Source organism: Callospermophilus lateralis, chromosome 1, assembly GCF_048772815.1.
Source record: "Callospermophilus lateralis isolate mCalLat2 chromosome 1, mCalLat2.hap1, whole genome shotgun sequence".
Lineage (NCBI taxonomy): Eukaryota > Metazoa > Chordata > Mammalia > Rodentia > Sciuridae > Callospermophilus > Callospermophilus lateralis.
Genome location: NC_135305.1, coordinates 25,560,760 through 25,585,048, shown reverse-complemented (window position 1 = coordinate 25,585,048; position 24,289 = coordinate 25,560,760). Strand labels below are relative to the sequence as shown.

At 37.1% G+C, this 24,289-nt stretch overlaps 1 protein-coding gene across 3 annotated transcripts in view; it reads right to left on the bottom strand.

The window, feature by feature from the left end:
- The window catches only part of Crot (carnitine O-octanoyltransferase), a 43,194-nt gene extending 34,489 nt beyond the window's left edge, over positions 1 to 8,705 (bottom strand). For 2 of the 3 annotated variants that reach the window (XM_076833536.1, XM_076833550.1), the window contains exons 1-3: positions 8,651 to 8,704; positions 4,759 to 4,894; positions 670 to 794 (exon numbers count right to left, since the gene is read on the bottom strand). In XM_076833536.1, coding sequence (XP_076689651.1) covers positions 670 to 794; positions 4,759 to 4,873 — 240 coding nt within the window. In that variant the 5' untranslated portion in view covers positions 4,874 to 4,894; positions 8,651 to 8,704. Of the gene's footprint in view, positions 1 to 669; positions 795 to 4,758; positions 4,895 to 8,650 lie in introns of all 3 variants that reach the window. The other variant, XM_076833542.1, reaches the window with a different exon arrangement.
- Between the last annotated feature and the right edge of the window lie 15,584 nt (positions 8,706 to 24,289).

The following is a 24,289-nucleotide window of genomic DNA, read 5'->3' as shown; positions in this document are numbered from 1 at the left end:
CAAAAAAAGGAACTGGCAGAACAACTTCTGTACCTTCATCTCACTTTAATTAAAAAAATCCAAGGCTCAAAATTGACAAACTCATCCTTTATTTCATATATTAAAGAAGTGAAGTAGATAAGTGAAAGAAGTCAAAGATTCCTTGTGGAAAATTATTGAGGCCCTCAATAGAAACTCTTCCCTCAATATACCTCACTGAAATAAAAAATATTCATAACTGTTCTCTTCTCCTTTTCTCCCATGAAGTGTTTAAATATTTCTATGCCACTTATGTAACATGTCTATTTTAGTCCTTTTCAGGAAGTTTTCAGGCTATAGTTACCTGGAAAAAAATGTTTTTTCTCAAGCATGGCCTATAAATTGCCTGTTATCAGAACGGCATGGAATAGTTGCTCAAATAAGGATTTCTGGGCCCCTTTCCACATATACTGAATCAGAATCACTGTTTCCAGAAAATCTGCATCTTTAACAAGTTCTCACATAAGATAGGGGACCACTCATAACACTCAAAACTCCCCAGTTAAACGATTTATTCATTCCTTTGGATAATCATAATAACAATGACTGCAAGGATTATACAACAATAATTTAAAACAAAATTATACCCATTTTTAAATTTCCTTCTTTAAAGATCATCATTATTCATTATAAACATACTAAAATAAATACCCAATTTCTTTTTCCTTTTGCCCTTTCAAGTAATTTCTGATGCAATTTTTCTCCAACTCCATTTTGAAATATTCGGACTATTTCTTCAGTTTTCTTATATTCTTCTTCATTTGCAAATGGCTTTACTATAAAGAAAAATGTGATTAAGGCATTTAGACCTCAAGTACCACCAAATTACCTGAATCACTACATACACATATGTAATTAGTACATACTACATATGTAAAATACAGTATTAATTAACACTGCAGTATAATAAATAATAATAAGAGTTGACCAAATGAAAATGGCTAAAAAGCAACAATGCAAAACACTGTAAAAATTACAATGAGAGATATTATGTACTCTAGTAACAATTTTCTGAAATTATTTTAAAATCATTCTAGATGATAGTTAAAATTATGAGGTGGTACTATCATCTAGTTATTAGTCCAGTTGAAAGTAAATCCTACTTAACCACAAATTGGAGAAATTAAAGCATCTTTCCATTAATGTTCACATTGGAGCCGTGATCATTAATATATGTAATACAAAATGTATGTATGTATAAGTATAAATCCTACTCAGAGCAGTTTAGAGTGCCTCATGACTAAGGGAAATATTCCATGAAAACCAAATGTTCTGAAATAAAGCTATAAAGTTAATTAGAGATCATGAAACATTAATATCTTCTTTCTGTTTGATTTTTGCCTCTGAAATCTTACCAGGCAAACTTCCAAAGTCAACTTAAATAAGTTGATTCAGAGAGAATATGTCAATAATCAAAAGTGGAATAATAATAAATAAATTTTTTAAAAAATATTTATATTTTAGTTGCAGTTGGACACAATACCTTTATTTTATTTTTATGTGGTGCTGAGGATCGAATCCAGGGCCTTGCACATGCTAGGCGAGGGATCTACCACTGAGCCACAGTCCCAGCCCATAAATGAAATTTTTTAAAAATAAGAAATTAGAATTTTCAGATGAAAGTAGGTGAGGAATAAAGAATTTTTTTAAAAACGCATCAGAATGCTTCCAGTTAAAAATAAACATATTTATCTCTACTCATTCTAGAAACCTGCTAAAATGACAGTAAGGTAATAAAAAAGGGAAAAGTATGCCAGGACAAAAAAAATAAATAAAAGAAAGAAGATGGCTGACAAGTTCGGCAATATTTTATAATTAGAAAACACTGGGAGAAATGGTTACTGAATTTATAGAATAGAGAAAGTTAATATCTAAGGACTAAGGAATAGAGGTAAAGGGAATAGGGGGAAAGTTAGACATAAATCAAGAAGCAAGCCAATTCTCACAGCAGAATCCAAAAAAAGTTCAAGAATTCATGATACATGGTACCTCCAAAAGATAAGGAGGAAATGAAGGCTCTAAGCAAGACTGTTGGAAAGTCTTCCAAAGCAGCAGTTAGATGACCATCTCATCCACACTCGCCTGGTAGATCCCTTCCTGTACTCTACAAAGCCTGGCAATGCCAGTAGAAAATAGGAGTTTTATTCCCCAGAGAAGTTGACCCAGACAAGATAGAATACATAGATTCCTGCCCATAATGAATTGGGATTATAATGGAATACAATATAACGTTTTAGATTGCAGTATATTGCTTAGCATGTGTAACCAAGAAATGGAAACAACCTAAGTGTTCATCAACTGATGGATAAAGAAAATGTGATACATATACACAATGAAAAACTATTCAACAATTTAAAAAAATGATATTCTGTCATTTGCAAAAACATGTCATTTGCCAAAAAAAAAAAAAAAAAAAAATCCCACTGGATTGTTATGTTAAGCGAAATAAGCTAGGCACAAAAAGACAAGTATTGCATGATCTCACTCATATGTAGAAACTAAAAAAAAGTTGATCTTATTGAGGTTGAGAGTAGCAAGGTGTTACTAAAGATCAAGGAAAGTAGAGAAGAGGGAGGCTGGGGAAAGGTTTATCAATGGGTAATCAGTACAGTTAGAAGTAAGGAGTTTATGGTGTGCGACTGCACAGTATGGTGAATACTGATAACAATTGTGAAAATTTTCACCATAAAGAAAGGATAAGAAAGCCAGGTGCAGTTGGGATGCCTGTAATCCCAGTGGCTTGGGAGCTGAGACAGGAGGATCACGAGTTCAAAGTCAGCCTCAGCAAAAGGAGGCACTAAGCAACTCAGTGAGACCCTGACTCTAAGTAAAATACAAAATAGGAAAATAGGGCTAGGGATGTGAAATGATAAAATGTTTGAGGACATAGAATCTAGTTTCAATCTAGGTTCATACATGTGTATTAAAACATCACATGATACCCCATTAATACAGCTTTTTATGTTTTTATGTATTAGTTAAAAAGTAAAATTTAATTTAAATTTACAAGAAAGAAAAAAAAAAACAATGGGGCTGGAGATACAGTTAATTCAATGGGAGAGTACTTGCTTAGCAATGTGTAAAACCCTGGGTTCAATCTCCACAACTACCAAAAAAAGAAAAACCAAAGTACACTCCTTGAATGTTCAGCCTCCTTCCACCCCTTCCTCATTCAGTTCCCAAAACACTGGTTTATGCCTTCTAGGAAAGAAATAAGAGGGTCCTCTTTGGAGAGAGCCATCAGTTCAAGAGAAAAGAATACTGGAATTCGGGTATGCCCTAATGGAATTTCTAGGTCTCTGCCCTATTATCCAACAATAAGGCCCACTGGCCACCAAGTCCAACTCAGTCACACAGAGTTCTTAGTCAGCTTTTTCAGAGTCTTACTCCTAAATTTGAATGTCTAAGAATATTTGCAGATATTTGAGGAAAGTCTCTCACATGAGACAGAACAAAACAAAATGGATTGCTGGTATCACACAGTAAAGAGACCAAAAAGGAAAAAGCACTGCTATGGCTTACACATGGAAAGTGTCTGCCAAAGGGCCAGATGTAGAAGGCTTGATCCCAGCCTGGTAGCATGGGGAGGTGCTACGGACCTTTAGGAGGTAGGGCCTCAAAATCAGATGGCATCATACTTCTCAAGAAGAATAAACAATACCTTCAAAGTTCTTCAGAAAAATGATTTCTAATTCAGAATTAAATACTCAACCAACCAATCAAGTAAACATGTTTTTACTTCATACTTTTTCCTCCTAAATATTCTTACACAGGTATCTACTGAAGATGAGTCAAATAATGAAGTAAATCAAGAAAAAGAAAGATATTAAACCTAGGAAATAGAGAGTCTGACACAAGAAAGAAATGTGAAGAGAACTCTGAGGATGGTGGCAAAGGAAAGCTCCAGTGTACCAGTTGTCCATCAAGCTCAAGAAAAGCTAACCTAATTAAAGCAAGAGGGGAAAGGGCTCCCGAAAAGGAGTATTCAGGTAGAAATGAAACTGACAGAATACTTTATATATTTAAATGTATTCAGGAATTTTCACTGCAATGTTTGGGAAAACTTATTTATAAATACAAAGTAAAGTAAAAAATTAAAAATAACGGGAAAATGCAAGAAGAAGGTAAATCAAAGTAAAATGCAGAGTTCACATATGAATAATTGTATAACCATAAATCCTGAATGATTAGGTGAATTAAGTCAGGTGTATGTTGACTAAAATAGGGTGAAATCCTGAAATAAATAGAGGACTGCTGATTTAATCCTAAATAATGACTTTAGCACAACTATATAGAAAGAACGGGAGGGAAAATGAGGTAATGTTGGTTTGTATTTATGCTGGGGACAGGGAGGGATAACGGATGAAAGAGAACTGATTTATAATACCTACAGGTAAAAGATGCAAAAAATAGTAAAATAAGAATATTACTTTAATTGTGTAGATAACATAAGGAACATAAAAGATTTGAAAATTCTTGCCTGAAGGGTGGGATTTGCAAGGAGAAGAAGAAGCCAGGGAAATGGGGCAAAGGATTGCACTTTTCACTGTAGGACTATTAATACTATCTTGCTTTACAAACTGTGGAAAAAATAACAAAAGAGAAAAAAAAAAACATTTTGGATATTTTAAGGACACTTTATCATGAGCCTAGAAGCAATCAGACCCTCATCAACTTCTAACAGCATCTGTTTTCTAAGTTGCTAAGAAGTAATGGATAATTATAAGATTATAAACATACCTGATTCAAGGTATTTTTTTAATGATTCTTCAAGTGAAGGAACAGGCAGTGATGGAAGAGAATCCTGGTACTGAAATGTTCGTTCTTCAATTGATTTAGCCAGTTGATTTTCCATGATATAGTCACAATAGGAAAACTAAAGAAAAAAGAGACAGCACTCACAAATTCAATCTCATAAATATTCTTATATATGCTAGGCCCAATTCATTAAACCAATATTTTAGGGTCAGACTGTATCTAAGACTTGATCCCACTCTGTGGAATTTACAAGCTTGTCAGGTAAAGAAAATCAAAAAGTATTGCAGTATGTGCCAGGTATTGCTTCACATATGTAAAGCCCTGGGTTCAATCTCCATCACCACCAAAAAAAGAAAAAAGGTATACTCCTTGAATTTTGAGCCTCCTTGTACCCTCTCCCCATTAAGTTCCCAAAACACTGGTTTATGTCCTTTAGGCAAGAAATAGGAAGAGTTGGGGCTGGGACTCTGGCTCAGTGGTAGAGCACTCGCCTAGCACATGCAAGGTGCTGGGTTCGATCCTCAGCACCACATAAAAATAAATAAATAAAGATTGTGTCCAACTACAACTAAAAAAAAAAGAAATAAGAGGAGTCCTCTTTGGGGAAAGCCTAATTCAGATATGAAAACGTGTGTCATCTCCCTAATCTTCTTATCTCTGAAAAGTGACATTTTCTGCAATTTTAACATAGGAAAAAAATAATACACAGAGAGATTTAGTAATCTGCCTAAGAGATTATACCTAGAACTGTAACTCAGATCTATTAGACTGCAAATTTCCCCTATACAGGATAGGCAGCACGGTAGTGGGTAAGGAAGTGTGCAGAAAGTATTGATGGGAGGATGGGGTTTGATGTTTAGAAAAGGATTATGTGCTGAAAAAGAGAACTAGGAGGAGCACATGAAAGGGTGTGGAAGAGTTGCTCAACTACAGAATTACAGAATACAAAAAAATAAATAAATAAATCGTATGACAAACTGCTGTAAGTTGTGAAGATGGTGTAAGGCCTACTCAGAATGGTTTCAAATATTCCAAAGCAATCTTGAATGTCTTCCACACATATATTAATTTTCATCATATAAATCAAACTAAACCAAAAATATGAAGAAGGTCTACATACAAATGCTAAATTTTAAAAAAATGACATTTCTCAAAGAAGACTTTATATATAAATTACATATTAAAATAGCAACTGAGAAAACAGGAGTATTAATATCGAATAAGAATTTCCGGGCTGGGGATGTGGCTCAAGCGGTAGCGCGCTGGCCCGGGTTCGATCCTCAGCACCACATACAGACAAAGATGTTGTGTCCGCCAAATACTAAAAAAAATAAAATATTAAAAAAAATTCTCTCTTCCTCTCTCTCTCCTCTCTCACTCTTTCTTAAAAAAAAAAAAAAAAAAGAATTTCCTATCCTTTCAAATAAACAGCAAAGCAAAACAAATATTCCACTTAGAGGTCACAAAATTAATTAGTATCAAAAACAAAGGCACAGCAGAATTTTTTTTTCAGCCAACATCCTTTCCCTTTGAATCCTGAGTTTTAGCTGGGCATACAGCCACCCAGTTATATTTCTCCTATTCTCCCATGGAGCTCAGTATGGCCTTGTGATATATGTTATCTCCAGGTCATAACCCTAAAAAGAACTGCATGTGTTCTTTCATGTTTCCTCCTCACTGCCCATCAGGGAATGACAACTAGAACAACGCCTTGGACCCATTTATGGAAGCCATTTGCTGAGGTTGTCAGAAGCACCCTATTAGCATAGATTCCTATCTCTAGATGTATCAAAAAAAAAAAAAAAAAATGCCGGGCATGGTGGCACATGCCTGTAGTCCCAGCTACTCAGGAGGCTGAAGCAAACGGTTTGGTTTAGCCTAGGAATTCAAGGCCAGCCAGGCAACATAGCTCTCAAACAACAAAAAAAATCTCACGACTTTTGTTTTATTCATGCCATATCTTGGGTTTTGTTTTGTTTATGGAGAAGAGCTATCTATACCATTAATATAAAGAGATAATTTGAAAGTGAAGTATAACAAAGATCTCATAGTTCCTCTCATTCTTCTTTTCTAATGACTTCAGATACATATTGTTTTGAACACCCAAAAAGGCTTTGAACCTAATGAAAATGTAGATCTGGGTCCAAATAGAATAAGCCACCTTCTAGCCATGTGCTCCGAGGCAAATAACTTTAACGAATTTGGTTATCATACACTGTATTTTAAATGCCTGGAAAAGTACATTCTAAAAATAATCCAGCTGAAGCTGGGTCCAGTTGCACAGTGCAACACTATAATTCCAACTACTCTGGAGGCTGAGGCAGGAGGATCACAAATTCAAGGCCAGCCACCAATTCAGCTGGAAATAACCATATGCAGAATTTCTCTAAATGACCTCAAATTTCAGCCCTTCTAATCTCCAGACCTGTGAATATGGGATCACTATTTCTGTAATTGTAATTTGGTTATCATCTACAGAACATCTGACCATAAAACAGGGATACTGTTCAGGTGGACCTAATCTGATCACTTGGGTCCTCTGAAGCAGAGATGCTGGCGCTGACTTTGAAGATGTAGGTGGCCTCAAGGAACTGACAGATACATAGGGCTGACAGACAGTAAGGAAATGGAGTCCTCAGTACTATAAGCACAGTGGAAATCAATTCTGCCAACAACCTGAATGAATCTGGAAGTGGATTCTCCCCAACAGCCTCAGAAAAGAACTCAGACCTGCAGAAACCTTGATTTCAACTCTGTACAGCTTTTATGCAGAACACCCAGCTAAATTCACTAAAGTCTTTCAGATCTACAGAAGCTGTAATACATTTATAATGTTTTAATTGTTCAGTGTGTTGTAATTTGTTATTGCAACAATAGGAAACTATTACAGAGAAGATGCAGAGAAACACATGCAGAGAAGATATTCTCTGTACACCTCCCTGCTACTTAATAGATTCTAGGAAACTGGGAACAAGAGTACTAATTTCAAACTCACTACAGTGCTTAACTCATCAACAGGTAACAATAATATGAATTATCAGATTCTTTCTTTAAAGAGTGATCTTGAATTCCCAATCACAAAGATTAAGCTAAATAATATAATTTGAATAGCACCACGAAAATGACGTTGCTGGATTTTAGAGAACCAGGAACAATAAGTAAAGGAACAGATTGTCACATACCAGTATACCAACATGAACTTTTTAAGCCTACCAGTTGCAACAATTTGTTTTGAGACCACGGGCATTTGAATTAAGTTTGTGACTATGGGAAAGAAAAAACAAACTTAACAAAATCTTCAGAAAAATTAACAAACGCTGGTGAAAGAAGGTGGAGGGCAGACAATCTAGGAGGAGAAGGGAGACGCCCAGACTCAACTTTTTGTGAACCGCTGCAAACCCACGCAGAAAGTTGTTTATCTGCTGCAGAGGATTAAATTTCTATAAAATCAACTAGGTTTCAGGAAACTGCACCTTCCATTAGATGGGTCCACCGAGACACAGGATACCTTCCGGTGCCCGCATCTGTGCCAGCAGCCCGCCGCAGGACCACAGGAGGTCAGAGCAGCAGCAGAGGGCAAGGAAAGCATAGAGACTCCTCCCACTAACCCAAGGGCAGCTCTGCACACTCAAGAAGACACCAAGTCACAGAGATCCAAGCAAGCACCAGCTCAGTGGCCCAGCCTCAGGGGTACCGCTTCAGACGCCGACAGGCGAGATGCAGGAGGACACCACACCCCCGCTGACCCCCAGCACCTCTGCAGTTCAAGGCGACCTAACTTTGTTCTAAACGACTCAACTTTCCCCCGCCCCTGAGCTGCAGGACTAGGAGAGGGAGGGAGTGGTGGCTCCGCAGGCCTGCCAGCCATCCTCACCGACCGAGCCTCGCCCTGGGTTCCGCTCCCGACAGCTGCGCCGCTCTACTCGCTGTGCGCCGCAGAGGAGCGGGAATTGGACGCAAAGCCAAGTGGGTCCCGCCCCGCGCGCGTCGGGGAACGGGATTGGACAGAAGGCCTCCACGGCCCCGCCCAGTGCCTGAAGCGGGGGACCCACTGGGCCTGCGCCGTGCAGGGACTCGGCCCCGCCTGCCTCGAGCGTTCTAGGCCTGGGGTAAGATTCTGGGCTGCGGGCCTGGGAAAGACTTGCCTCGCATCGAACTGGCTCCCGAAGTCCGCGCAGCCTCGGTGACCTGCCTGATGCTGTGGGAGCTCGGTGCCCCGACGCCCCGACCTGAGTTATCTGGGGAATCGCTCTCCGCCCACGGAAGGACCCAGCCTCCTTGAAGACACTGAAACTGATGGCTCAAACCTGTTTACACCGGCTTCTGCTTGACGCTGCGCCCAGTTTCCCTCACTCTTTTTCTTGAGCGCCCCGTTGCTCTCCTCCCTTTTCCTAGGGCGATGCTTTTTGCATCACCCAAGCAAAGAACTCAGATCAGGGTTTTAGAAAGGAATTTCGTTGTCCGCCCTGTGTTCTGGCGAGAGCACGATGACCACACAGATCCCTCCTTGGCCTCTCTCCCTTCATCTCTGAGGCTGAAGTTTGCCCAAGGTGCGACACTATACCATCCCGGTCTCCTGGCCCTGCTGCACTTTTCAACGTCCTTGAAGGCACCAGGGATGTTCACAGGGCAAACTTGGGGCTTCTCTGACGTTTCTATTATCGTGCCAAGAAATGGAATTTTTAACCAGAACAGACAGAGCTGGACAAATTCTAGCTGAAGAGGTGGTTAATGTAGTTTCATAGGTTAATCCATTTTACATTTCCCTCCTCAAATAAAATATACTGTTTAATTTTTAATCTTACTTTTTTTTTCTTCTTCTTTTTTTTCTCCCCACTCGTTTTTGGAAAGGAAAAGACCACAAATTTACATGTGCTCTGAACTAGATACCAAATACAGTATAAAAAGAATAAGATTTGAAATTAACATATCATTACAGGCCCCGATCCCTAATTTGTCTTTCCAAACTCATTTAGTAGTAAAGTTTGACCTGAATAGAACATAACAGAAAATCATGGTGTAAATATTCATAAGTTTCCTACAGAAATATTAACGTGTTTGGAGGTGTTGCATAATAGGTAGTAGACTGACCTTTTAAGGAATCGTACTTCTCAATTGTGAAACATCTAGCCAAAAAAGTTATCATTTAAGGATGGTGAATTTGTTGTAAAAATTTCTGAAGTTGTGAAGAACTTTTTCTCTCGTATAATTGTTGTATTCTGGATTATATTAAAATTGGCTTGTAAGGTACAGTTTTTAAACTGAATAATGAGAAAACTACTCGAAAACCTTCGTTGAACTTTTTCTTTGTAGTGAATTTCTGGCACCTCTTTAAGTTTATGCATATTTAATGCCTACTGGTGGCATAGAATTTAGGGTCTCTTAGCCTACCTCTATTTCTCCTAGTCTTGTTGTTTTAGTGGGCACAAGACGTTTCTGTAAAGATTCCTGGGTTTGTGGGAAAAGAAAAGATTGTGAAACTGAAGAAAATGAGTGAAATATAGATTTGAGTGTGTAGGGGGAAAAAGATAATCTTTTAAAAATATGCTGATGAACAGATGTATCAATAACCACAAAAACTGATGATATATTTAAACAATTTGTGTTTTTCTTCAAAATTTATGATATTTACCTTAATGACAGATTTCAAATTATGTTGTACTCAGGTTAAATTTGAACTTTTTAAAAATTATTTCTTAGATATTGGGAGACATTGTTTAGTGAGAAGATACTTCAGGCATTTGAAGTACATCTGATAGGAAGTAGTCCCAAGATTAAAAAACAACTATGAATCAAAATGTTTTTCTGGAGGAAAGCATGAGGTGGTACCAGTGATGTTTATAACATTTTAAAGTTGCCATAGAAATCTTTCTTATTATTCCTATGTATCTCTTTCTCATATAACACAAATTGAAAAGAACTATATAGGCAAATCTGGATAAGTTTTGCCACAAGGAGTAGAAAAATACTAGTAGTTCATATTTCAATCTCCATAGCTGGCTTACTGCTAAGACTCATGACTGATAAGTAATGGGGTGTAGTAAATGGCCCTGATCTGTAGGACAGATCTGAAAATAAGTTCATCTTGGTGTATAAAATGAACATGCTGAAATAATTTGTAATCTTGTTTTTAATGGGAGGAGCAGTAGAGGCATCATTATTTTGGGACACAACCAACAGTAAACTAAAGGATGATGAATATAAAGAGATAAACTCAATATGAAAAATTACCAACAACAGATGAACAGTGTTTTTTATTCAAAGGTACTGTTTTTTGTTTGTTTGCTTGCTTTTGTTTTTGTTTTTTGTACCAGAGATTGAACCCAGGGGCACTTAACCACTGAGCCACATCCCCAGCCCTCTTTATATTTTATTTTGAGACTGGGTCTCTCTACATTACTTTCAGGCCTCACTAAATTGCTGAAGCTGGCTTTGAACTGGTGATCCTTCTGCCTCAGCCCTCCTAGTCACTGGGATTACAGGCATTTGCCCACCATACCCAGCCAAAAGGACTCTTTTCAGCATTGGTGCTTAATTTGGGGTCACCACTGATCATATTTATTGTACATGAAAGTTTACCCCCAAAATCCTAGGGGAAGAGTTAAGACAACTATAATGTTTTTACATTTTAGAAAAATTCCTTATTACCTAACAGAACAAAACATTTAAAAGCTTTTAACAGCTTTATTGAGATATAAATTATATGCCATAAATTTTACCCCCTTAAAGTATATAAATCAATATTTACTATATTGATAATTATTCAATCATCATAACCTATTTTAGAACACTGTCATCCCCCAAAAGAAACACACCTGTTAGCAATCACTCCTCACCTCACCCCATCTACAACTTCCCAGTCCTATACAACCAGTAACAGACTTTCTGTCACTATAGATTTGCCTATTCTGGATACTTTGTATGAATAGGATCCTGCAATATGTGGCCATTTGTAACTGGCTTTCTTTCACTTATGTTCTTTAGATTCATCCATGTTTTAGCATATACCTGTACTTTGTTCCTTTTTTAAGCTGAATAATAATTACCTTGTATCAATGTACCAACTTTTGTTTATGCATTCATCAGTTGATGGACATTTGAGTTGTCCACTTTCTGACTATTTGAATAATGCTACTATAAATATTTCTGTACAGGTTTTATGCAAGCATGTTTTCAATTTATCTTGAATATACTTTAGTGTGGAATTGTAGGATATGTTAATTCTATGTTTAACATTTCAAAAACTGCCAAACTGCTTTACAAAGCGACAGTACCATTTTATATACCTACTAAAAATATATGGAGATTCTAATTTTTCCATGCCCTTCATTACAGAAATATAGCAATAGTGTTCATTATTATCTTTTTATTATTACTGTCCTAGTGAGTTTATCTTGTGGTTTGATTTTCATTTCTATGAAGACTAACAATGTTGAACATATTTTCATATGTTTATTGACCATTTGTATATCTTCTGTAGAGAGATTTCTATTTTGATCCCTTACCCATTTTTAAATTGGGTTATTTTATTGTTGTTGAATTTTAAGTATTTGTTATATATTCTGGATAGAAGTTGCTAATGAGATCTATGATTTGCAAAGATTTTCTCCCATTACTCAGGTTGCTTTTTCACTTTTTTGATAGTGCCTTTTGAGGAATGAAATATTTTAATTTGATAATGTCCAACTAATTAATTTTTTCTTTTTTCATTTGTGATTTTGATGTTGTATCTAAGAAATCATTACCTAACCTCACATCATATTTACTCCTGTGTTTTCCTCTAAGAGTTTTATAGCTTTTGCTCATAATTTATGCCTTGATCCACTTTAAGTTACAGACTTTTTGTCACTATAGATTTGCCTATTCTGGATACTTTGTATAAATAGGATCATACACTATGTGGCGGTTTGTAACTGGCTTTGTGTGAAATAAGGATACAAATCCATTCTTTTTGTATGTAGAAATCTAATTGTTCCAGCACCATTTGATGAAAGTATTATTAGACCATTGAACTGGTTTGGCCTCTTTGTCAAAAATCAACAGTTCATAAATGTTAGGATTTCTTTTGAGACTCAGTTATATTTGATACACCTGTATGTCTATCCCCATCCAATGCCACACTGTCTTGACTGCTATAGTTTTAATTTTGAAATCTGGAATTCTGATTTGTTTTTCTTTTCCAAACTTGTTTTTCAGATTGTTTTGGTTGTTTAGGATCCCTTGCTTTTCCAAGAATGTAACATTTTATAATAAAGATAGAGACACAAGGATACAATATGTATTTTTCATTTGTGCCTAAATATTGAGTTTTTATGTATTGTTATACTTCTTTTGGGGTGTGGGGAGGGTTACCAGGGATTGAATTCAGGAGTACTTGACCACTGAGCCACATCCCCAGCCCTATTTTGTATTTTATTTAGAGACAGGATGTCACTGAGTTGCTTAGTGACTTGCTTTTCCTGAGGCTTCTTTGAACTGGCAATCCTTCTTTCTGCCTCAGCCTCCTGAGCCATTGGGATTACAGGCATGTACCACCATGTCCAGCTTCATGTATGATATACTTTAATCTACTTAGTGAACTGGAAATATCTATGCTCTTATTTCTTTCCAGTATCATCCAGCTATATCTTCATTCATACAGTTATTATATAGTATAAAGTATTCACAAATGCAAACTTAAATATGAATATTTATTAGTAACATGGGTTTGTAGACTATATATTGCATAATATGCATTTTGATGGTATCTAGGGACTTTCTAATATAAATATATAGCTATTCAAGAAAATAAGGAAAGTAATGTTTATTCTCAAAAGGAAAACAGTTTATTCAGTTTTAAATAATTACTATATAGCTTATCCTCCCATTCCCCCAAAAGGGGCTATGTAAAAGTTGAGTTTTAAGTATTTGTTATATATTCTGGATAGAAGTTTAGTAAAAGTTCAGTGGGGAATAATCAACAGGTCATATGCTAGGCAAGTTATATTATCATGAATGTAACTTTGAAAATCTGGGAAAATGGCCACTCAGGGAACTGTGGGTGATCCACCTGATTATGGTGTGTCTTCCTTGCTGACATTTCAACTTTACTATTTTTGTTTTTGTTGAAACAGTGTCCTGCTATAATTAGGACAGGCTGGTTCCAAAACTCATGGGTTCCACCTCAGCCTCCCAGTAGCTGGGACTACATGCACATCTCACCAGGTCTTGTTTGAACCTACCTTTTATGAAATTTAGTAATACTTTTCAATTTTTAGTTGCATTTTTATCATTATTAAAATGAAATGTTTAGCAACATAGACATTTCCAGTTTATCAGTCAACTTTCAGAAAAAAAAGTTACATTTTGAATGACTTGAAATCTGTTATCTTTATATTACAGTGAACTTTTATTTTTATTTTTTATTTTTTTGCAGTGCTGAAGATTGAACTCAAGGCCTCATACATTATAGGCTAGTGCTCTAATATTAAGCTACATCCCCAGCCAGTGAATATTTAATCTTTTTAAAATTTGCACTATATATTATTTCATGCCTCATATTCTGATACATGTCCAATAATATTCTTTGCCTATTAAAATGAATGTACATTGTCTTTGAAGTATACTAAGACTGTTGATTATTTTAAAAGACTTTTGGGTATTAACCATCATTCCATGTTTTTCTTCTGTTATTACATTGTCAGAATGGTATTATAAACTAACCATAAGAGCTTTGTTATAAGTTTATACAGAAAAGAAGGTATGTTTGTCTTAGTTAATTTTCTGTTGCTATAACTGAATAACTGAATATTACAGGTTGAGTAATTTGTAAAGAAAAGAAATGTATTCCTTATAGTTCTGGAGGTTGGCAAGTCCAAAATCAAGGGACCACATCTGATGAGAGTATTATTGCTGGTGGAACTCTCTGCAGAGTCCCAAGGCAGTGAAAGGCGTCACATGGGAAGACAGAGCAGGTTAGCCAAAGAAAGCTTGCTTTTATAACAAAACCACTCCCTCAATTGCTCACTTACCCACTGATCCACAAACTACTGTCAACATATAACTTAAGTATTAAGTTTGCAACACACAAAATTTGGGGACACATTCAAACCACGTGAATGCTATTCGTATTATTTCACAAGGACAACTTTACAATTTGCATCTCCTCTTAGCTGTGTTTTGTTTTGTTTTATCTTTTGCCTTTCATGTTTGTGACTACAATTAAATTTTAAAACTTAAAATAGCCAAGTACTTTTTGAAGGTCCTGTAATAAGGATTCTTACATCAGCCATGAGATGAGATGAAGTCACCCATAAAGTTATGCAACTTTAAAAAATGAAAACACAAATAGTTTATTTTGTCAAGATATTTGATATTTATGATGACCTAAAATGTTACATGATCTGAAGTACTCTCAGTAAGAATGAAATATAGACTTAGAGTCACTTCACTTATTACTCTTTTATTCCTAACAATGTCTGTTATAAGGCAGGGTTTGATGTGAGTTCTGCCATCATTAACATGAGGAAGCTAAAGTTTCCTTTTCTGCTTCAAAACCACAACTCATGGAATCCAGTCTTCTTCCCCTTATAACAGCATTTCTCCATGTCAAATTCATCTAAAAAATTGTTTTAATATATAAGGAACTTGGGATATATACTATATACATATAAGGTATCAATTTTAGTGAAGTTAATTGAACACACAAATCCTGTTTTTAATTCCCTTTTCCTGTTACTAGATACTTTTAAACATAAACTCCTAAGGTTATTATAGTTATTTGAAGAGGCAGTTTCTTTTTTTTTATTTTCTCTTTTTTATTTTCTCTCATTCCTTCATCCCCCAGGATTGAACCCAGGGCCTCAAGCACACTAAGTGCGGGCTCTACCCGAGCCACACCCTCCCCATCTCTGAAGCAGTTTCATTTTTGGTTAGTGCCCAGGTGGAACCATGGGTTCCTAGAGTTGAAACTTCTCACAACCCTGATTTTCCCTCTATGCTACTTCCTGCTTGCCTTTACTTTAGTTCTACACATTGAATATCTTTAAAATGTCTCATTTCAACTCACATATTCGGAGTTCCTTTAAGTTTCCTCTTTCTTTAAATTCATATATTTCTAAAACCATCTCTGTTTTGTTTTGTTTACTTCTGACCATATCGACTCCCAGAGCTAAAAACTCTTCTAGTACATATTAGGTGGAGCCAGACTCCTCAACCCCAAGGCTCAATACAATCCTTTGACACGGAGCAGCCAGGAAGCAGTGGGAGGATATGATCAGTGAATATTCAGGAATGCAAACCTGGACTTCAAGAGACTACAAGTTATCCTAAGAAATTTCATGAAATAAGGAATTTCATGTGAGGACTGAGAATGTAGCTTGGTGGTAGAGTACTTATGAGTTTAATCCCCAGCAGCACAAATAATAATAATATAAAGAATTCCATGAGAACCTTCTAAAGCTACTTTTCATGCATTTCCTCATCCTGCATCTTGGGTACTTCTTTATACATGGGTTGCTGAGTTCCCCATTTAACCTCAAGGGAGGAAAATTTTTTCTTTTCTTTTTTTTTTATTGTTGGTTGTTCAAAACATTACATAGTTCTTGATATATCATATTTCACACTTTGATTCAAGTGGGTTATGAACTCCCATTTTTACCCCGTATACAGATTGCAGAATCACATCAGTTACACTTCCATTGATTTATATATTGCCATACTAGTGTCTGTTGTATTCTGCTGCCTTTCCTATCCTTTATTATCTCCCCTCCCCTCCCCTCCCCTCCCCTCCCCTCTCCTCTCTCTACCCCATCTACTACAGTTATATCTCCCCCTTGTATTATTTTTCCCTTTCCCCTCACTTCCTCTTGTATGTAATTTTGTAAAACTCTGAGGATCTCCTTCCATTTCCATGCAATTTCCCTTCTCCCTCCCTTTCCCTCCCACCTCTCATCCCTGTTTAATGTTAATCTTCTTCTCATGCTCTTCGTCCCTACTCTGTTCTTAGTTACTCTCCTTATATCAAAAAAGACATTTGGCATGTGTTTTTTAGGGATTGGCTGGCTTCACTTAGCATAATCTGCTCTAATGCCATCCATTTCCCTCCAAATTCTATGATTTTGTCATTTTTTAATGCAGAGTAATACTCCATTGTGTATAAATGCCACATTTTTTTAATCCATTTGTCTATTGAAGGGCATCTAGGTTGGTTCCACAGTCTTGCTATTGTGAATTGTGCTGCTATGAACATCGATGTGGCAGTGTCCCTGTAGCATGCTCTTTTTAGGTCTTTAGGGAATAGACCAAGAAGGGGAATAGCTGGGTCAAATGGTGGTTCCATTCCCAGCTTTCCAAGAAATCTCCATACTGCTTTCCAGATTGGCTGCACCAATTTGCAGTCCCACCAACAATGAACAAGTGTACCCTTTTTCCCACATCCTCGCCAGCACTTGTTGTTGTTTGACTTCATAATGGCTGCCAATCTTACTGGAGTGAGATGGTATCTTAGGGTGGTTTTGATTTGCATTTCTCTGACTGCTAGAGATGGTGAGCAGAAAATTTTTTCTTTAAATTAATCTGGGGTAAACTTAAATTTTCAAGAGGAATTGAAATCGGAATTTTAATACAAAGCATATAGAAATGGGCATGCAGAATGCAAACATATCCCAATAACTATAATCTAGCCATAATGTAGCTTACCTGGTACTAATGAGACTCTGTCTCAGATTATTCTAAATCAGCAATTCTCTAAATGGGGTGATTTTGCCCACTGAAGACATTTGATAATATCAGGAAACACTATTGGTTTTCACAGCTGTTGGGGTGGTGATACAGGAAAGGAATCACAAAGACCAGGAATCGCACAGGACAGCTGCCCACAAGAATAAATTATCTGGCCCCAAATTTCAGTAGCACTAAGGTCGAGAATTTTGGTTTAAGGAGATGTATGAGAAGAAAGAGTTTCAATAAGGATGCTTAACCTTCAAGCCAAAAGTGCATTGAAATAGTACTCTTATATACTAGCTCTGCAAAAGCAGGATCAATCTTAAAATTTGTTCTAATTCAATAGAACCATATCTTTTTGGCCTGACAACCAAATTATGTTTCCTGCCTGTAGGAATTCCAACTCACTAATAATTTTCTTTTTCCTGTGTGTGTGTTGTTGTTGTTGTTGTTATTGATTGAAACTAGGGTTTTGTATGTGCAATCTATATCTCTAGCCTCACAGTGATAATTTTTTAACAAAGAGCAAATAAAACCTATACCTAATCAATGATTAACACTTGATTAACTTAGGGACCTGGGTTTCTCTCCTTTCCCAGTTCTCTTTGATTATGTAAGTGCTCCTAAGAGAACAACCCCACAGATTTTCCTCACTGGTTTTAAGATATCATTGTGAAATTTCCTTAAAGAGGTCACTAACAAGTGGGCATAGTAGTGCATGCCTATAATCCCAGTGACTCAGGAGGCAGAAGCAGGAGAATCAAAAGTTTGAGGTCAGCCCCAGCAACTTAAAGAGATCCTATTTCAAAATAAAAAATAAAAGGGACTGGGGATATATCAGCAGTAGAGCAACCCTGGGTTCAAATCCCCAACCCCTGCAAAAAGAAAAAAAAAATGTCACAAAAAAAAGTATTTATTTAGCATATACTGAATGCTTCACATTCCATATGGCACTATACAAAAAATTTTTTTAATTACCATCTTCACTAGTTTTGTTGTTATTAGTTTGTTTTTTACAGTGCTAGGAATCAAATTCACTAATTTTACATGAATATTTTGTCCTCTGTTTATATTGGGGTCCTTGCAAGGAGCAAGAACATGAAATTTGAAATATGCTATTGTTGAAGGGACACCAGTAGAGTAAGGTAAGGGGGCTGGGGAGAGAGGAAGGAGTGTGGAAGGAGGGGGAAGAAGGGGTATTGGGGAACAAAATTGACCAAATTATGTTATGTACATGTACAAAGATGTCACAGTGAATCCAACTGTTATGTACATTATAATTCACCAACAAAAAAATCAGTTTAAAAAAGACATATGCTATTGTTGGGGCTCAGGAAACAATACCCAAACTCTAAATTATAATGACTTTGAACTAAAGGAGTAACATCAAGGTATTTCTCTGAACTTCCTCCTACCCCCGCCCCCTATGCTGGTCTCTGAATCCTCGTTCTTTCCCAAAGTGCAGAGGGGGGCTTCTTCTGAGGTTCCATTCCCATAGGAATGCAAGTGTTATGAAATCTCACTCACCAGTAAAGGTTAACCGCTGAGAAATAGGAAAGTTGAGGTTTCCACACTAAGGACCTTCTGCCAGCCAGAGTTCTCATCTATTCTTTTGAGGGCAGCTCTGAGAGATCACTGAGAGACTGCATCTACTAATAGGACAACCTTTATTTGTGTACTTCCTCCCTTCACTCCTGCTATTATTGCTTGTCATTGCTACCCTCCAGGATACCCCAAACCCTCCCTATCTAAGCCTCTATTCCTCTTTGTAGCTTGAGATGAAGACTTTGGACTCTACCATCTGGCTCTTCTGAGGAGCTCATAGTTTGTGTAAGACTCTTGGGCCGTGAATTTTCCGGGTACTTGTTAATTTATTATGTCTTTTTCTTCCACTAATCTGTCTCTTGTCTGTTTGAAATTGCCTGATGGGTTAATTTATCCTTTGCAAACTTGCTTTTTGGTTTCTTTACCTTTGCCTGGCATTCTAAACCTTAAAGAAAAGCCACACCTACATGATTAAAATATCACCTCTAAAGTCAGCTATTCTAGGATAAAACAGGAAACACAATGGTGTGTTCCTCACCTTTCCATCATTGTGCCAAAAACACCTGGGGAAATTAACTTAAAAGAAAGAAAAGATTATTTGGCTCATGTTTCAGTCCATGCCTATAATCCCAGTGACTCAGGAGGCAGACGCAGGAGAACCGAAAGTTTGAGGTCAGCCCCAGCAACTTAAAGAGATCCTATTTCAAAACAAAAAAATAAAAGGAACTGGGGATAGCTCAGCAGTAGAGCAACCCTGGGTTCAAATCCCCAACCCCTGCAAAAAGAAAACAAATGTCACTTGCCTCCTTTGGTCTGGGCATGAGGTGAGGCAGAACATCATGGTGGGGAGCCTAGGGTAGAGCAAAACTGCTAACCTGATGGCAGCCAGGAAGGGGAGAGGGCGGAAGGAGAGAGGAGACGTTGGGAGAGGGAGGGGGAAGCAGGGGGGGAGGAAGGAGTGGGGAGAGAGTCATGTGGAAAGAAGACATACCCTTTAAGGGCACAATTCCAATGACCTGCTTCCTCCAATGAGGCTGAGCCCCTAAAATTTCTACCACCTCTAATAGCCCATTAAGTCTTTATTTTTTTAAAGAATATTTATTTTTTTATTTGTAGTTGGATACAATACCTTTATTTTTTTTAATTATGTGTGATGCTGAGGATAGAACCCAAGGCCTTGCCTGTGCTAGGAGAGTACTCTACCGCTGAGCCCCAGCCCCAGCCCCAGCCCCTCCATTAAGTTTTGAATCCCAAAATGCTTTAATCCATTCATGAGTTCAGAGTCTTAATGACCCAATCACATCCCAGAGGCCCCCCCTCTGAATACTGATACATTAGGAAAAAAGCCTTCAATAGTTTTGAGGATCATTTAAGATCCAAAGTATAACCATCAGTCAAAAGGCTTCCTAATCAGCAATCGTCAGACATACAGAACCCAGAATATCTGGTGACCATCGATCGCATCAGAATGTGTGTCAAAGAAATGGACCACTATAGGATTAATGATTACTCTAGCACCCACCCATCTGTGGCTAAATAAGAACTTTTTAAAGTTTCCTACATAGGATCTGGGCTTGTGGTTGTTAACTAAAATGGTCTTCAGCATGGTAGTCCAGATATTTTCCAGTCAGCCAGCTCATCATAATAAAGTTCTTCCTCCACCACTACCTTGCCTCTTGACTAATTCGCTTCTGTCATGGGGTGAACAGACAAAAACTCTGTGTGGTTTCATTCCAGCAAAACTTTGGAGCCCCCAAATTATAAAAATGTTGAGGACAATATCACTTAAACTGTCTACCATGTTCCTGTTAAAGCTTTGTTTCAAGTTTGAATTTGAGGGAAGTTTAGGTCCTCTTTACTGAAAATGAGATTTCAACAACATATTAGATTTCCTTTAAGCCATAGGTGCCAAAATTTCAATCCTATGAACAGTGTCCTTTTTCCTATCTGTATTTACATTTTACTTTCATTGAAAGCCTTTCAAATCCCACATAATAAAACGGAAGCTTAAGAAAGAAGAAGAAATCAGAGGTAGGAAAAAAGTGTATGCAATTAAAAAACAAAGGCACAAATGTACATACAAAAATAACTGGAGAATATGACATGTCTGGTTTTTTTTTTCATTTGAATGCTAGAGCATGTTATAGAAGCCATAAATATCAATACCACAGAATTTTAAAACTATGAATTATAATAATCAGATAAATTTTGGAATAGGTGAGCCACAAAGGAAACATGTCAGGGAAGGAGGAAGATAAACAATGATAATAGTATGACTGTTGGACAAATGTGTGAAGGTCAATGAGGAGCTCAGTGGAGATGAGAGGGTCACACTGAGTGAACTCCTTTTAAAGAGATGGTCAGATGATGAGAATTGAAGAGAACCTTTGATACTGCAGAAGAAAAACCCCAAAATCTTAAAGATGAAAATAAAACCTCTCCCATTTTAAAAATAAGAAACAAAGACTCCAAAACAGTTCATTTTTCTTCCACTACTTGTAGGGTCTAGAATGTGGATTTCCTGCCTCTGAGCTCTGTCTGCTATACCACACAGCCTCTCAAGATGGCTCTTGGCAATAGAGCACTATTGGTTTGTAAGCTAGGAAGTTTTTAGAAAGTAGCAGAGTGAGAGAGAAGCTTCGAAGAGATGGAAACACAGAAGACTCTCAACCAGTATTTTAATTTTCAAGGAGAAATTCATAACTGAGAGAAATTCTTTATCGAGAAGGGGAGAGAGTCTGCTGGCCAGAAAGCACTCCCAGTGCCCTGCAGTGTTATTGTCCTAGTTCCCACATTGCAAAAGGCAGGATAGCAATAAGAGGTCCCTGACTACCACAATTGTTATCTTCCTGGGAAGTATTATGAATGTTCCACTTAAGTTATTCCTGTGCCCTTTGAGCTCTGGCTCAGTAGATTGGAACACAGCCGGTCTCCACACCTTGACTCTTTCATGTTCAAAAGTCAGACAGATTAGATATTAAAAATATGACTTCACATAAGGATAAACTAAAGAAGAAGCAATGACTCCAATTTTTTTAACAAATGACTTTCTTCAGTAGCAATCTTTCTAGGGAATGGGTGTGTACTTCTATATCATTGCCACTTTTCAAGAAATGAAAAACTCTGAAAGATGCCTTTTTTCCATATTTTGGAGAATGAGGGTTTTAAAAAATATTTATGTAGTTTTAGATGAACACACAGTATGTTTATTTATTTTTATGTGGTGCTGAGGATTGAACCCAGTGCCTCACACATGCGAGGCAAGGGCTTTACCACTAAGCTACAGCCTTAGCCCCTGGAGAATGAGTTTCATGAATGAGCTTAAATAGTATGTACTTAATACTTATGTTTATCATGTGGTACAAAGTGTTTCCAAGGAAGCATTCCATTTAATTGCACACTAAAAGAAAAATAGTGCCTGTTCTGAGAAATGAAATTTGACAACGTTATGAAGTTTTTATAGCAAAGCGTTAAATGACTTATTCTTAGTTCAATAAAAATGAGATAATCTTGAAATACTAAGATCATTAAATAAGCTTAAATTCTATCTCATCTTAGTATTTACACAATTATATATCAACTTTTATTCAATATTTTATTCAACAATAAAGCAACTCTTGCTTTTATGAGGTAAATACATTTCATGTAAAGTATGGAGAATCCCTGAGCTATTTCTGGGATTTCTCTGGGTTCTGAGACTTATCTTTGTACACAAAACTATTCATACTTTAGGGCTATCATTTTTTCCAGATAGAATTTTGCAGATGAAACTTTAATATGCTTGAGTAGAAATGAACCATTGTTAACAGACTTCAGAAAACCCTCAAGATCTTATAGCAGGACTATTGTATTTCAGTTTGTGTGGGATGAGGCAGGGTAACAAAGTCAGGAGACTTATGAGGAGGTCTAGAAACCCGGTTCTGTCACAGTCATATGCTCCTGCATTGTTCTCCAAGGTCCCTGTCTATTCGGTAATTGTAAGAAACTCAAATGAGTTTTACAAGGTGTCCCAAAGCAGAGTTCATTGTGGTGATGTGTCCTTCGAGGTGGAACCTCCCTTCTCGACTGAAGCTGGCTTCTGGGACAGTTACTGATATACTTGTTAACACTGGCTGCCTAAAAGTATAGTTTACTTGTCAACAGTCCAAGTACTTTGGACTCTGCTTTGGTGAGCACAAGGTCACTTCCTTTTTGTTGTTGTTGTCTCATAGAAACTGTTGTGTGATAAGGTATGTGGGTTAAAAGGCCATATAAATAAGTACTTACCGAACACAAATCCTTGACCAACAACATATTGAATATAGATACAAATCAATGAGTCAATCAGGAATTTTCCAGTTTTCTGTTTTTATGGACAAGACAGCTCTAGAAGGTGGTAGCCCAAAGGTGTTATTTGTTATATTTTATAGAAGCATGCATATTGTAAGAAATATTTACTGCATAAGTGTATAACTTCTGTACAAAGTACATTTGGTATTTAGCTTATGCAAATATGCATATTATTTAATGTATCTTTTCATTACTTATATAATTCTCCTCAATTTAATGCTATCTTTTGAAATAATGCTTGCTTTTGAATAAAGATCCAACAGAAGGAATGTATCATTTTATTTTATTTTTAAAGAGACAGGGTCATGTTATGTTGCTCAGGCTGTCCCCAACTTCCAGGCTCAAGTGATCCTTCTGCCTCAGCCCCCCAAATAGCTGTGAAAGTAGCTGCAGCTACAGGTATGTGCTATGAATAGCTTATATATCTTTTTTAGTCAGGGTTCTCCAGAGGAACAGAATCAACAGGAGATTACAAAAAGGGGATTTATTAGATTAGCTTACAGGATCAGAAGCTAGATAGTCCCATAATAGTCATCTGCAGGCTGCAGAGCCAGAGGAAATAGTAGCTGCTCATTGCAAGAAGATGGAACCTAAGAACAAGGATAAATGATACAGCCCCAGTCCAAGGGCCTGGAAACTCCCTGGGGAGCCTGTGGCCAAAGACTACTTTAGAAGAGTGAAGGAGCTGGAGCCCAATGTCCTCAGACAATTGCAACAGTGATTGAAGCACCCTATTGAGAACAATCAAACTTGCAACTAAGTCAGCTTCCTCTTTCTTCCACCTTTTGTTCCACTAGGCCCCAGCCTATTGGACTCTGCTACCTGGCATTCAGGACAGGTTTCCTACTCCAATTTGCTGTCCCACAGGTCAATCATTTCTGGAAGTACCCTCAATTCTCTTAATCTCAATCACCTCTCAATCCAACCAAGATGACAA